General features: G+C 37.4%; 1 protein-coding gene across 3 annotated transcripts in view; it reads left to right on the forward strand.

Annotated features, from left to right (window-relative positions):
- Window positions 1–14,867, forward strand: part of EXOC2 (exocyst complex component 2) — an 89,455-nt gene that overhangs the window by 62,888 nt on the left and 11,700 nt on the right. For 2 of the 3 annotated variants that reach the window (XM_081952526.1, XM_081952527.1), the window contains exons 20-23: window positions 995–1,056; window positions 1,684–1,750; window positions 3,675–3,791; window positions 7,529–7,670. In XM_081952526.1, the coding sequence (XP_081808652.1) occupies window positions 995–1,056; window positions 1,684–1,750; window positions 3,675–3,791; window positions 7,529–7,670 (388 nt within the window). Of the gene's footprint in view, window positions 1–994; window positions 1,057–1,683; window positions 1,751–3,674; window positions 3,792–4,327; window positions 4,633–7,528; window positions 7,671–14,867 lie in introns of those variants that run through there. The other variant, XM_081952528.1, reaches the window with a different exon arrangement.

A 14,867-nucleotide genomic window follows, 5' to 3' on the forward strand; every position in this document is an offset into this window, starting at 1 on the left:
GGAGCATTCTATAAGCCTCCTAAAGGCTATTCATGCCCTTTTTTTGACAAAAAAAACCCGGGCCCATTTTTGCGAAAAACAGGGTGTTTTTTGCTCATTTTTGCCTAAAATGGATTTGCTTAAAATCCATAGCCAAAAGGTTTCCTTGCAGTATGCAGAGACATGAATGTCGCTGCACCTTTCTACAATTCCAAGGAAAGAAGCAGATGTTTTAAGGAGCTACAGACAGCTGCTACAAGGGAACCCCTTGCACACCAAAGCAACTCTCTGCCTTCAAATCCAAAATATTGCATATTTCTGTTCAGCATTTTTTTCATTTTTTAAGGCAAAAAACCACAGTGAAAAGAAGAAAATACTGTATTTACAGAAATTGTGAAGGCTAACATTTGTATTTGAGATTTAGAGACATACAAAAGAAATATTGGGGGGGAACGACAGGAAAGAGGAAGTGATATGACATTTCCTGCTAATTATGAACTGCCATTTTTCTGTTTCCCATGCCTGCCTCTGGTTTGAGGGCAGGGTTAGATGAAATCCATTTAAATATAGATGGAGAATTGGTGAACTGAAGAAGGAAATATCTATTAAATATTGTATAGTTTGTCTTAGAAAGAAAAAAATAAATTAGAGAATACATGTTTCCATCATATGTTCCCATTTCTTTTGGGACACAGATACACACATTTGTATAGGAAAGCAATGAAAATCATCACGTTTGGAGGTGTAGTAACAATAAAATCTCCCCTTTGCTTGTGGATTGATGAAATCTTTAAAGCCATAACTGTTTATTTTATTCAGTCTACCAAGAATAAGAGGTAGATTTAAAAACAAATATAAGACAATAAAGTTCAGCTAAAATTAAACTGTTTGAATGAAATAAAAAATACTCTGTAGAGATGAAAGGTTGGAAAATACTACTTAAATTCCTTATCTTGATTAGCACTACTTGTAATAAATTATGGTATTAAATATATTGTTTTTATTTCTTTTGCAGGTATTCATTGACTGCCTGGAACAACTGAGTACGAAGCCTGACAGTGATATAGACACTACCCAGTAAGTGAAATAATTTGGTGATGAGTTTTTTTGACAGTAATTGATTCTAGAATCTGGCAAACTTTTTCAGTCATATTTCACCTTGAAATGATCATTAGGAACACTTTATTCACAGATCACTAGTTTTAGAGATTCTGCAAACAATTTGTGTCATTTATTTGACACAGCTAAATAATTTAGAAACTTTTACATTGAATCAAAACATGTTTAGTATAGTATGCAAACAGTATCTGTTGTTAGCTTATGGTTCATGTTTCTAAAAATTTGGAAAATCAATTCTTTAAGTAAGGCTTGACAAATAATAAACTATAATTTCCATTTTTATTATATAACTATATATTTAAATTCGCTCCCCAACTCTAGTGAATTCATGTTCTTCAATACGGGTTCTGTTCAAAGGAAAAATGACCCTTCATTAATTTCAGGTCTCTTTTTTTAAATTAAAAATTAAAAACTTTTAGCATGGAACATAAGAGTTTCCGTCTGTATATTTAACTGGTTTTTTTTTTTAAGAATCCATATCAGTTAAATTCATTAGGGTTATTAGGAAACAAATATAAATTTATAAGGCCGGTTTATCCTAATATCAAGATGAGTTAATTACTAACTACTTGCAAAATGCCTTAGTCTTCCAGGTGACATCTCATCTTCAGATTTATTTGGAAGCATCCATGAAGATTTCAGTTTATCTGTAGTAAGTATTATTGTTGCTCATCAAATCCAAAATTAAGACAAATTATCTAAGCAATATGTTTATAATTCATTTAGAAGTATGTTCTATTGTATATTGCACTAATTTTATTTCTTTGCAAATGGAAATATTACTAGCAGAGTATGTTTTGCAAACTGTAATATAATAGAAATTCGTGGTTGGCTAGCCAAGAATTTAGATGTCTGCTTTAGTTAAAAGCTTGCACAAACACTTAAATTCGCTCATAACTCCACATCAGTTGATTTATTTGCATATACAGTTGTACACAAAAGTTTAGGCATCTCTGGTTAAATTGTCTGTTTCATCAATCCCTAAATGAACAGAAGCTACAACCTCTTGGTGGTAGAAAGTTTAAAGGCATCTTTCTGTACAATTGAATCCATATTGACTATTTATAGCCTATCATTTGTTGAACGGGGGAAAAAATAAATACGGCAGATGCAGAAATTTGGTCCCGTTTTTGCAGTTACTTATTTCTGCTATTTTCAAAAGGTGAAGATGGTAAAAAAGAATTGATTCATTAAAATTAGCTAGCTAGATAAAAGATATTTTGCCAGGTGAACAAATACTGCTACCTTCTTTCTCTCTCCAATTGTGATTGTCTTCTGTCTACTTTGCTTCTTCTAAGCAACGTATTTTAACATCACACTTAAAAGTAGGAGAAAGCTGCAAAAAATCAAAACACTTTCTGCAATGGAAAATCTGGAAGACCAAGAAAAATCTCTGCTGAAACTGTCACACACCTAGTCAGATCTGCAAAACAGAAGCCATGAATCACTGGAAACAACCTGCTGAAAAGTTTAGCTGACACTATAGTAATTATCTCTAGGTCCATAGTAAAGCATTACGTATACAGCCATGATCTAACCTTTTCTCTGAAACCATCACAAAATAAATTGGTGCTTTCTAAACTATGCTTTTCCCCTCAGAAAAAACCTTTAAGCCTCAAACGTTTAGGAATATAGTTCTTTGGACTAATGAAACAAAAATTGAACTTTTCAGCCATGCCACACAAAAATTTGAGGTGAGAGGGGAATGTGAAACATTTGAAGAAAAGTCGTCAGAGTAATCCTATCCTTTGGAGTTTTTCAATGTCCAGGGACACAAGAAATATTTGTGAGGCTGGAAAGAAGAATAGAGTGTAAACATCAGCTTATGCATGATGGTATTCAGTACTTGGTGGAGATATCGAAGTTGAAAGGTTAGATATTTCAGTAAGACAATAATCCAAACCATACTTTAAAATGAATCATGAAGTATTTATAGGAAAGAAAGATGATTGTTTTGAAATGGCTTTCAAAATATTGAATATTGTTGAAAATCGGTGGGAATATATAAAGTATGCAGTGCATACAAAGAGAGCCAAGTATATATTTGAGCTAGAAGAATTATGTAAGGAGGGGGGGGGGATTCCAAAATTAAAAACAACAACAACAACCTACTCTTAACTGAAAACAGGAAAAAATAGGAAACTATCACTTCCTAAAAAGATGCTGTAAGATGTCCAGATTGCGTTGCCATGCTCATTGTTTTCTTCTTTTGATTGGTAAGCAGGTGTGCATTCAAATTTGATCTTTCAAATCTCAAAACACATTTGATAAATGATTCCTGTTATGTTTCTATATAAGAAGAATGATGCACCTTAAGTAACTGGTGCCTTATGGAAGAATAGTTTTTACATAGATTCAGTGATGTTGTATACTCTGTTGTGAATATTTCAGGTGTCAAAGGTTCTGGTTTTTCTGTACATATAATAAAATTAATAAAAATGCTAAAGGTCCTACTTAATTATTTAAACTTTTAACTGGTTAGCATTTGCCTTTTCTTGTACCATTAGGGCAAACTGTTTGCTATGTGCATTTTCTTCTTAAAGAACTTCCCTTCATTGGATCCTTTTTTGATTTAGGAACGAAGGCTTTTAATTGTCCTCAGTAATTGCTGCTATTTGGAACGTCACACTTTCCTTAATCTAGCCGAACACTTTGAGAAGCTTGGTTTCCAAGGAGTGGAAAAAATTATTCAAGTAAGTATTTTCTGACTACAGAAAAGTAGCATGGTGGCCTAGAAGTGAAGACGCTGATTTCCCACTCAGAAGGTTGAGAGTCCAACCCTAGGCAGCAGCAGATGTTTCTCTGTCAGAGCCCAAAGAAAAAAATATCTGCTGTGAACTCCACGTAGGCGTCAGTAAGGGCATCTGGCCAATAAATGTTCAGTTCGACACAGTCGCCCCGACTCCACCCTAAAACAAAGGAATTAGATTATCATTTTAAAAAATTCTGACTACAGATAGTCAGATGAAGCAAATTCATAAGATTAGAAGAACTTACCAAAAATGAAACCATTTTAGAACATTCTCGTTTTTAAAGTTGTACGGGTTGTCCTCAACGTATGACCAGAGTTGGGACCAAAATGTCTATTGCTAAGCAAGGCAGTTGTTAAGTGAGTCGCGCCTGATTTTACAATTTTTTTTGCCATTGTTGTTAAGCAACTCACTGCAATTTAATGAATCACAACAGTTGTTAATCAAATCTGACATCCTCCATTGATTTTGCTTATCAGAAGCCAGCTGGAAAGATTGCAGATGGCATTCACATGACCCCCGAGACACTGAAACATAGCAAATACATGCTGATTGCCAAGTGGACAAAATTGGAACATGTGACTATGGGGATGCCAGGACTAGTCATAAGTCACTTTTTTTCAGTGCCCCTGTAGTTTTGAACGAATTGTTATAAGTTGAGGACTAACTGTACTGACTTTCTTTTACTTTAATTATACATTTGTGATTTATGTATTTTCATAGAAAAGCAGGATTTACAAATTGTAAAATGGATCAAGAAATAAATTAATCCCAACTGCTGAAACTTATTGTCCACCTATTTTCAGAATGGAAAATCAAAACTTGTGAAGTACAATATATTCACAGTTTTGCACCCTCCACACTAATCACATTTAAGTCTGAAGTTTAGTCTGGGTATGCAGTCTTCAATACAGGGCACCTCAAGCAAGTCTTTGTGTTATGACATTTTTTGTCTTTGAATAGCAATAGCACTTAGGCTTATATACTGCTTCAAAGTGCTTTACAGCCCTCTCCAAGCGATTTACAGAGTCAGCATCTTAACCCCAACAATTTGGGTCCTCATTTTACGGGCCTTAGAAGAATCGAAAGCTGAGTCAACCTTGAGGCGGTGAGACTTGAACTGCCGAACTGCAGGCAGCCAGGTCAGCAAAAGTAGCCTGCAGTACTCCCTGCACAGCCCTATTATCCATTGTATGTCAGTGTCGGAGGTCTGATTACTGCTATCCATCTCACTTCTGGAAGAAAAACATACATGGCAGGGCTGTGAATGCTTCAAAATGAATTGGGGGGGGGGGGAAGAACTCGAACAAACACAGCATCTGTTCACTAGGCAGTCACATTTTTTTCAGACTTTCTCACAAGCCTAAGAAATGTTTACAGTGGTACCTCGCTACTCAATTACTTCAAAGCCCATCTAATTTGGTTCTCAACAGATTTTGATAGGATGTTGTCCCAGTATTCAGCATTTATTTAGTATTTGATGTGATGCTGTAGGAAGAGGGGGATGATGGGGGAACAGACAGGAAGTAAGCCATACTGGGAAGGTCGCTGCAAAAGGAGGGGGATGGCCACAGAGGATGCACAGAAAGTCAGACGTGCTGGGAAAGTCACTGAAATAGGAATAGGGACAGACCGAAATGTCTTCCCAGCCAAAACAAAGGATTTATTTGTTGACTTGTCCTTTCTAAAACCCATTGCGGCTCCCAAAACAAATTAACACCAAGTACCAAGATACCACTGTACTTTTAAGAGTTGAATAAATAATGCCGCTGCTTTAATATTTTGATTGATTGGAAAAAAAAACCTACATCGTTTTACTTAAGAATAGACATTTCCCTTATTGGATGGCTCCGCCTGTCAAACTAGAATTTCACGTTTCCCATTATGAAGGAAAGTGAACCTGACTTTGCCAATGAAGAAGAAATGAGTGAACTGTTAAGAGAGTGACTTTAAAAAAATAGTTTTGAGAAAGAAGAAAGCAAGAGAAATTTGAATTAATTTCATTTGACATTAGATGGGAAAAATAGGAACTTTTGACAACTTTCAAGATTTCTTTTATTATGTCCTTTAATAATAAAATACCATTCCTAGAATCCCTACAGTTCCTGTTCTACTTACCTTGCCAGCTTTGAAGGAATGACAGCCATAAAGTTTTTTCCAGTGTCATGTGGTTCAAATCATATTAATAAAACACACAGCATTATTTCAGATGCTTTATGTCACTTTAGTCCAGTGCTTCTCAATTATTTTCTGTCATGCCCCCCCTAGGAAGAAGAAAACATTTCGTGCGCCCCGCGCGACTGTAAATAGTATCATTTGTCTATAAAATTGTTATAAGTACACCTCTGCATAACACTGTATCCTTATTAACGTATAAGAGAATTAAAAAAAGAAAGAAATGTGGATCAATTTACAACAAAGAATAGCTTTATTAACTGTAGCAGAAAAGAGAGAGAGAGAGAGAGAGATTATATCTCTCTGAATAAATATTCAGAAGAATCTATCCACTATAGATGATTGCTCTTTGCAGAATTACTATAGCTTTGTGTCCAAGCGTAGTTAGTTTAGCACTGTTTTGATAAGGCCTAAAAAGTGGAACTTGAATACGCTTAGGATTGTAGATATAAAACAAAGGGAAAAGAATGAACTTTCAGTTTTGTTCAAATAGTTACATATGCTCTGATAGAAAGACATTACCACTTTCAAGGACAAAGTTCTCTGGCTTCCAAACTCCAAAACTCGGCTGCTGAGTCTTCCAGCAGCGGTGGCTCTAGGAGGGTGCTTTATGGTTGTGGGCTGGCTGCTGGAAGACTCTCTGTCTGGAAGACTCTATATCCAAAAGACTCTCTGTCCAGCAGCCAGCCCACAACCATAGAGCGCACTCCTAGAGCAGCCACTGCTGGAAGACTCGGCAGCCGAGTTTTGAAGTTTGGAAGGCGGAGCAGAAGTTATGCTCGTGAGCGTGGTCATCTCATGGCAGCTTCGCTCCTGACAGTCAAACGAGGTCGAATGAGCCCCCCTTTACGGAGCCTCGCACCCCCCCTGGGGGGCGCGCCCCACTATTTGAGAAGCACTGCTTTAGTCAAACAAATTCAAGCGGTGTAAGGCTATGAAATGCCAATTGCCACACCATGCACCTTGCTTTCTGCTCTGCTGAGTATTCTTACATTGGAAAACATTATCTCATCCCTGTTGAAATTTTTAAAAACAGTTTTTCTTGGGTATCATTTTGTAAATGGGAATTACAAGCTCAAAACCACAGTAACAATCTTTGTCATGTTACTTGTTTTTCCTGTATACTAATATACCGTAATTCAGTGTTTCTCAAACTTGGTGACTTTAAGTCCTGTGGACTTCAACTCCCAGAATCCCCCAGCCTGCTGTGCTGGCTGGGGGATTCTGGGAGTTGAAGTCCACAGGACTTAAAGTCACCAAGTTTGAGAAACACTGCCGTAATTGGATGCCTTTTTTTTTTTCATTGAACCAGATGGGATCTGGGGGGAAATTGTCCAACAGTCTGTTCTTGTAACAAGTAACTTTGGTTTATATACAGCCAATATGTTTTATATTGATTGGTTAAAAATGCAATTAACCTAAGTAGTATACTTGCAAGATTAAAGGATGTGACATGTAAATTCTTTCTATTAATATTATTAATATCATGGTTGTCTCTATTTTAGGTTAGTATGGATTCATTAAAAGAATTAGATCAGCGGCTATTTGAAATATACATTGAGCTAAAGGCTGATCCCATAGTAGGTTCATTGGAACCCGGGATTTATGCTGGCTACTTTGATTGGAAAGATTGTCTTCCTCCAACAGGTAAGTATTAGTAGAATAATACTTAGATAATAAGTATTACTAAATACTATATTAAATAATGATATAGATAAATACGGCTTAACAGTTTCAAATATTCCGCATCCCTGCACTTTTATTACAGTACTCATTACTTGAGACCTCATAGCTCAGTGTCTGGACCGGTTCAGGGTTCATAGCTCCCTGTCTGGACTGACTCATATTATAAGAATCCTGTGCTGATTCATTTTTACATACAAGGATTCACAATACTGCTGTTGGCTGAGTGAATTAGACATGTAACTCTTTCTACACACATAAGCCACTTCAGCGAGTTCTGCAAAATAGAAAGTTATTTAAGATAGGGGGAGCCAGAAAGGAGCTAAGGAACCTAAGATCAATAGACTTCCTGATGATTTAAAGTAAATTAGCAAGAATCTCCTAATTTCCAGTTGTTTAAAAACAACAAAATTAGATTGCATCCCATGTAGGAGATACGACCAGCAACAGAGTGGTAAAAGCCTGGAATGCTCTCCCTGACTCCGTTGTTACATCCTCAAACCCTCACGGCTTAAACCTTAAACCCTCAACCGTGGACCTCACCCCATTCCTAAGAGGTCCGTAAAGGGGGCATGTATAAGCGCACCAGTGTGCCTACCATCTCTGTCTTACTGTCCTCATTTATTTGTACTCATTCCTTTCTTCATGTCCATGTTTATACTTATACCTGTTATCTTGTACATGTTTGACAAACCAAATAAAATGAAAAAATAAAACCTCTCCAGGCTATGATAAAAAATAATAGTTGGCTAATGGACTGACATTTCTGTTTTGAGTGGTAGTTCCGAGGGACATTTACACACAATTAATCTGGATATAAGTAAAATGCCTTGCATGATCAGTAATCATAATAATTGGTAGTCTTTGACTTACGATGTACAGTATTACATTACATTCCCAATAAAAAGATTACGGTGAGAAGCACTTCAAAATGTTCTTCAAAATGTTCAAATCACTAACTGTTAATAGGTAAAAATTCTTCTGTTTCCTAGTTCTCTACTTCATTTATAAGCTTATTAGATAAGTCTGTTTTAGCTATATTTAGCTCATATCAGAAAAAAAATATAGAAAATGTTTTAGATTGCTTTTTCAATATTTAAGCTGATGACTTCATTTGGGTGATAGTTCTTTAAGAGGAGTGGAGGAATTTATGAATGACCAGGAACACTCATAATAATGTCCAAGAGACAACATGAGTAAAATATGTTATGTTTACAGCAGTAAGATAAAGCTAAAAACTCCTTCAGGATGGCCTCAGCTCCTCATGGCTACATTGACATCTCCATGTTGTTTTTCCTGCAACAATATGGAAATGATTTGCCATTATCTTCTTCTGGGTGTTTTTAACTTCCCTGTCTAGCCTTCGTTTCTGGGATTTCCTGATGGCCTTCCAGCCAAAATCTGATCCTACTCTTTTTTTTTTCAAGATTGGTTAACATCAGCTAAAAACTGCCTCTCAATTCAGATACAAATTTATCCATTGCTCCTGGCGTTTACTGCATTTCTCTTGGACTTGCTGCAAATGTACTCATCTAAACTGAAAGCTTTTCTTTTTTAAAAAAAAATATAATCTTTGACTACCACTCTTGAATAAGTTTTAATTGACCTCCACAGAAGTATGCATATTTCCTGCATTTGATATAATCTAGAAAATAGATAGGGGATATTATTACTACTTGATTGCAAACAGTAAATTATTTCACAATTAAAATAAAGCAGCAGATTCTCACATTTATTACTTTGACCCTCATTTAGCAACTGCCTAAGACAGGGGTGTCCAAACTTGGGAACTTTAAGACTTGTGGACTTCAACTCCCAGAATTCCCCAGCCAGCATGTCTGGCTGGGGAATTCTGGGAGTTGAAGTCCACAAGTCTTAAAGTTCCCAAGTTTGGACACCCCTGGCCTAAGATCACACCCATTCACCAGCATGACAGTAATAAATGGTAATAAAAAAATTTCTGACCAATGCTCTCATATTACTGGTGATAATAAAAGCCTTTGTTGTGAAACTGATAAAGTCTGGTCAGTTTCAGGCAGGTGGTAAGGGCCATAATTCTAATCAACTAACTGAACTCACACAGTTGGGTTTTTTTTAGGAAAGTGTGTCACACAAAATAGTTCAGGAAGAGATCGATTGTACTGGTCTACAAGGAGAATGCCTCAAAAATTAAAGTAGCTTAATTTTACCAGAATTGGGTCACTAATAAAGGAAATTTAAGTCCTGAATATTAATTGGCTCCAGTTTCCAAGGTACGGCTTCAGTTCAAAATTGCACCAAAATAATTCAAAATTACGAGGGGGATATGTGATTATGTTCCATAACTTTTCTGCAAAATGTGATATAGCAATGAGAATGAGGCCATACCAATCATTATAAATTTATCTTTTTATTGATATCAACAGCATAACTTTCCATTCATTTCTTGGTTTTACATGTAACATTTTCATACTTTTTGACTGCCGCATGCGCCATTTGTGGAATAGGAGAGGGAATCGTGGGGCTGCTGCCCAAAAACACTTTCCTTCCCGATTTAAAAAACCTGGTGTGTGGAAGGCTGCTTCAGCTCCTGTCACCGAATGCAGGCTTTGCGGCTGGAGAAGTTTCCCCCCCTACTCTTCTCATTGCAAAGTTTCCTGGCCGGAGAACCACACGGATCACTCCCCTAGGAGCTAGCCTGCAAGAACTTGATCAGGATTGGGAGGGATGGACCGTCCCATTTCACACTCTTTCCCCCCTCCCGCCTGGGCTCCCCTCCAAAGGCAGACAAAAGTGAAGCAGTCAGCAGTGGAAAGGGGTGTGAGGTTCCTCCGTGGCGCAGGCGGCTCTGCTCAACCTGCTGTGGAACCCAGAATCGGTGGCTTCCCCATCCAGGTGGGGCATGATCGGAAGCAGAGGCAGTTCACCATCCACTTGAATGGCTGCCATGATAAAGCTGTCCTGTTGTATGAATATGTAGGGAAGAGGGTGGTGGATCTTCAACCAGGCATGCGGAAGGTGATGGATATGAAATGAAGGTGTTCCAGGTGGTGGAGAAAGTGGCAACTGCCTTCGCCTCTTACGCAGCACCCACTTTGCCAAATGAGTCCTATCCTCCTGCTTCTCAGGCCCACTTCAGAAATCAGGCTCCAACCAAGGCAGCAAAGGCACAGGTTAGCGTGTTTAGGAGGACTGAAGTGCTGCATCTCTATTGGCCCTTGCTGCGAGAAGCCAGGCTTTTAATGCCTACGGTTATAGGTAGGAAGACGGGCGTCTCAGGAGTGGAGCTTTCGGTGCCTCTCTTCTGCCCCCATGAAAATCATCCCCAACTCCACCTGGGTTAAATATGTATAGGGTGATAGGGTTTCTTTTAAATGGATAAAAATCTGAGTGGAAGTGAGGATCCCCACCGCCTGGAACCAGGTTAAATATGCATAGGGTGATAGGGTTTCTTTTACATGGATAAAAAGCTCGTTATCAAAATCTGAGTGGAAGTGAGGATCCCCAGTGCCTGGAACCGCCCGAAAATGCGAGGCACAGAGGTTGTGATGGTCTGTGGCAATCCCCACACCCTGGAACAGCTGATTGGGGTATTCCACCCACCAATCAGCTGCTCCTGCTGAATCAGGCTATAATAACGTGCTGAAGCTGACCAGGCCGTTTGCTGTTTGCTGCAAGGGCGCAATGGATGGTGGTAGGCAGAGGCAGAAAGTTTTTTTCTTGTTTTACTCTCTCAAAATTAAGGTGCATTTTATACCCAGGTGTGTCTTGTACTCCAAAAAATACACACTTTTGAGTTTCATCCTCAGAATCTGGCCTTCTAAAGAGCAGTCAGGGTTGATTTCCTCTAGGACTGACTAGAATGATTGCCTTGCAGTCCAAGGGACTCACATGAGTCTTCTCCAGCACCATAGTTCAAAGGCCTCAATTCTTTGGCGCTCAGCCTTTCTTATGGTCCAACTTTCACAGCCATACATTGCAACTGGGAAAACCATAGCCTTGACTATACACACACTTTTGTTGACTTAAGTATCATTTTAAAAAATCCCATGATTACAAATCGAAACACTGACCCACTCTAATCAAGTGGTTCAATTATTTCCCTGTTGTTTTGGGGTTTGTTATATGTAAATTACTACGTTGCACTGTAGAGAAAGATGAAAGCACTGAATGGCCCGATTGGCTCTCTGACTAGTAATTTTTTATGGGGGTGGGAGTATATATCTGGTCTTAGTTGTTATGACCTCATTCATTAAATGAAGATGAGCAGTTCTTTAACTGTTACTTAATAAGCACACAGTCATCTGACTATCTTGTTTATGATTAGTTTGAAGGATAAAGCAAATAATTATTATGCAGAGAGAGAAGATTAGTTAGCAAATGATTCAGGTGTTTATGGTTGGTTATACAGTATGCTGCCTATATCTTTGTCAAACAATTTGGCATTTTATGTGAAAATTGGAATATATATTTAAGATTATTGGGCTTCTATTATCTCTGTGGCATTCCAGGTATTTTTGTCAATGTAAGCCTTTCTCAAATCAGCGGATTCCCTTTTGCATTTTCCTTAAAAGCTTCAGGATAATACTCATAAAGTTTGAGTGACAAACAAAATAAATTCATAAACCCTACATATCTTCAAGTCCATTTTTCATTTCAAAATAGCTGTCATTTCATCTCGCAAAGACAATAACAGGCCATTATTAGGGCACCCGCAGGTTTATGGACATATATTATACTTAAACTATTTGGTTTATTGAAGAAATTGGTATAATAATAATAAATCACATTTATGCAGAGCAAAGGTATAAGTTAAAATTATTCTGTATTTCTCAGATTTTTCCTTAGAAGTCTGGAATAACCGAGGGACTGCCTCCAACTATATTGAGATGATCTGTACCAGCAAGTACAGCTTAGTTATCTGGTGAAAGATTGGTCACTCATTCTTTACCGCCATTACCGGTTCCACAATGGGCTTGCCATTTAATTGAGAAAATTTGTCTCATTGTTAGCACTAACATTTTTTTCAAGCAAAAATTAATATTTGAAGTAATTTTGATTTTATATTTGATTTGTAAGCTACATCTGATATTCCAGTAGTCAGCACTCTGCATATGTAATTATATAGAAAATAGTATGTCTTTCTAACCATTTTATTTTTAACATACAAAGGAGGGGAAAACCCTGAGATATAAATAACCTGCTTTCTGAAAGTTATTTTTGGCAGGCAGGTAGAGCTTGTGCAGAATTAAGGGGTTTGAAAACAGGAAATGTTATTATAGGTGGGTTGTCCTTATGAAGACTTTCCAGAACTTGCCTACACAGTTCACGTTTTCTTCTGACAACAACATCGAAGCAGATCGATCACATCTTCAGATCCTTCTATGATTAGTGGTGGAAGGTTTCCAATAAAAGCAGGAAATTACTCACAGAGAGTAAGAGAAAGAAATGAGCTTTTTACATGCAGATGATCATCACTTCCAGCAATTGTTTTTTTTCTTCTCTGCTTTAAGTAAGCCCTATTTTCTTCATACAAACTAACACATTTTTGAAGTTTTAAATTTTAAATTGTGATACAAGATTTTCTGTACAAATTAATTTGGATTGTGCAGGCCAATAATTTTTTGCCTCTCTGACAGTATTCTTTAAAGAATAAAATCACTATCTTAAGGAGTTGCTTCTTATATTGTAATCAAGGACTTTAAGCACAAATGTAAATTAATCTGCCTGCTAACTGATAAATGTTGGTTATTACAAATAACTGATCTATTTTTTAAAAAAAAAACTCCTTTGGATTTTTTCATAATCACAACAAAGCTGTGAAGGTGGTGTAGGACAGGGCAATGTAAATGAGATTAGCAGTGCTGGCTTAGATTTGATAAAGGGCTTCCTCTTTCACTTCCCATTGAAACAGCATCCAATTGTAGGGCATTTCACAGAATTAAATGTGACTTCAGTGGAAATAAATGTGGCTTTAATTTCTGCTCTCTCTGACACATGTATTCCACATACTAGCTGCTCAGGTTCCTATAAGCATCAAAAGTCCCTTCGATCTTTCATCATAGTTCAGGAGGTGCATATTTACTAATCCTGGTTTGCACATTCCTAATTCTGCAGATTTGATTTAACAAGTTTTGGCTTCATCATCTGTGTTCATGAGAGGAGTTCAGCACAGTATAAGTCATTTATACCAATAGACAGCTTGTACAATTTTCAGTTGTTAATTTTACACTCTTTTGCAATTGCTTATAAAGGGGGAAAGGAGGTCCTAATTAGACAAGACTTGAAGAGATTGCTTGCTTTTAAATTACATTTTTAAAGACATGAATGCACCCTGATTTTACCATCCAAATGTGATTTGAGGGGAGGAAAAGAGCTTAAGAAAGAGCACCGTGGAACGTTTTAGAACATTGCAAAGAGACTCTTCCCAGTTCTTCTAATGGCAGCATGGAAAAAACTTCCCAGATAGAAAGATTAGTATTATTATTTTTTAGAACTATTTCTGTTTCATGTACACTTATATCTAAATCCCGGACTCTGCTTTTTATTTCATTTGTTTTGCTGTTTTCAGCATGAATAGATTTATGCCTAAACCACATTATTTGAAACAGACCTTTTTCTAGGCAGATTAGTCACCATTTTCATGCGTTCCCGGGCTTCAAATGCTTAAGAAAGACTTTTACTGTCTTGTTCCTCTCAATCCATTTAGCAGCCTGCCAGGACATAACCACTAATACCGTTCCTACAAAGTAGCCTGCAGGGCTGTGAAACATCTTTGCAGTAGCCTTTTAGTGACCGTGGTTTGACACGAGTACTTTGTGCCATTCCTTTTCTACTGCATTAACTTTGCTGTACTAGACAAAAATGGCCTCTTGGCACAAGCATTGCAGAAAGCACTTGCCATCAAAATGAAGCAGCTGACTGTGGCAGATCCACTCCGCTTCAGTGCTTGTGTGAGATTGAATGCTCTTGCCTCCAAGAGGCATTTTGTCTTGTTGAGATGGAGCAGCGCTTCAAGGGAGGTTAAATCCTAGATGATCAAGTGGCCACCTTATCCCTCCTTCAAATCATTTGGTCAAAGGAAACATTTTGATTCTTAGATTTCAGTTTCTAGAAATAATTTCGAGATGGCCCCTTCTCCAGATCCCCAACCCACTGAGGTGATTTGACTTTCCTTTTCTC

Source organism: Natrix helvetica, assembly GCF_964273705.1.
Source record: "Natrix helvetica genome assembly, chromosome: 4".
In the NCBI taxonomy this organism is placed as follows: domain Eukaryota; kingdom Metazoa; phylum Chordata; class Lepidosauria; order Squamata; family Natricidae; genus Natrix; species Natrix helvetica.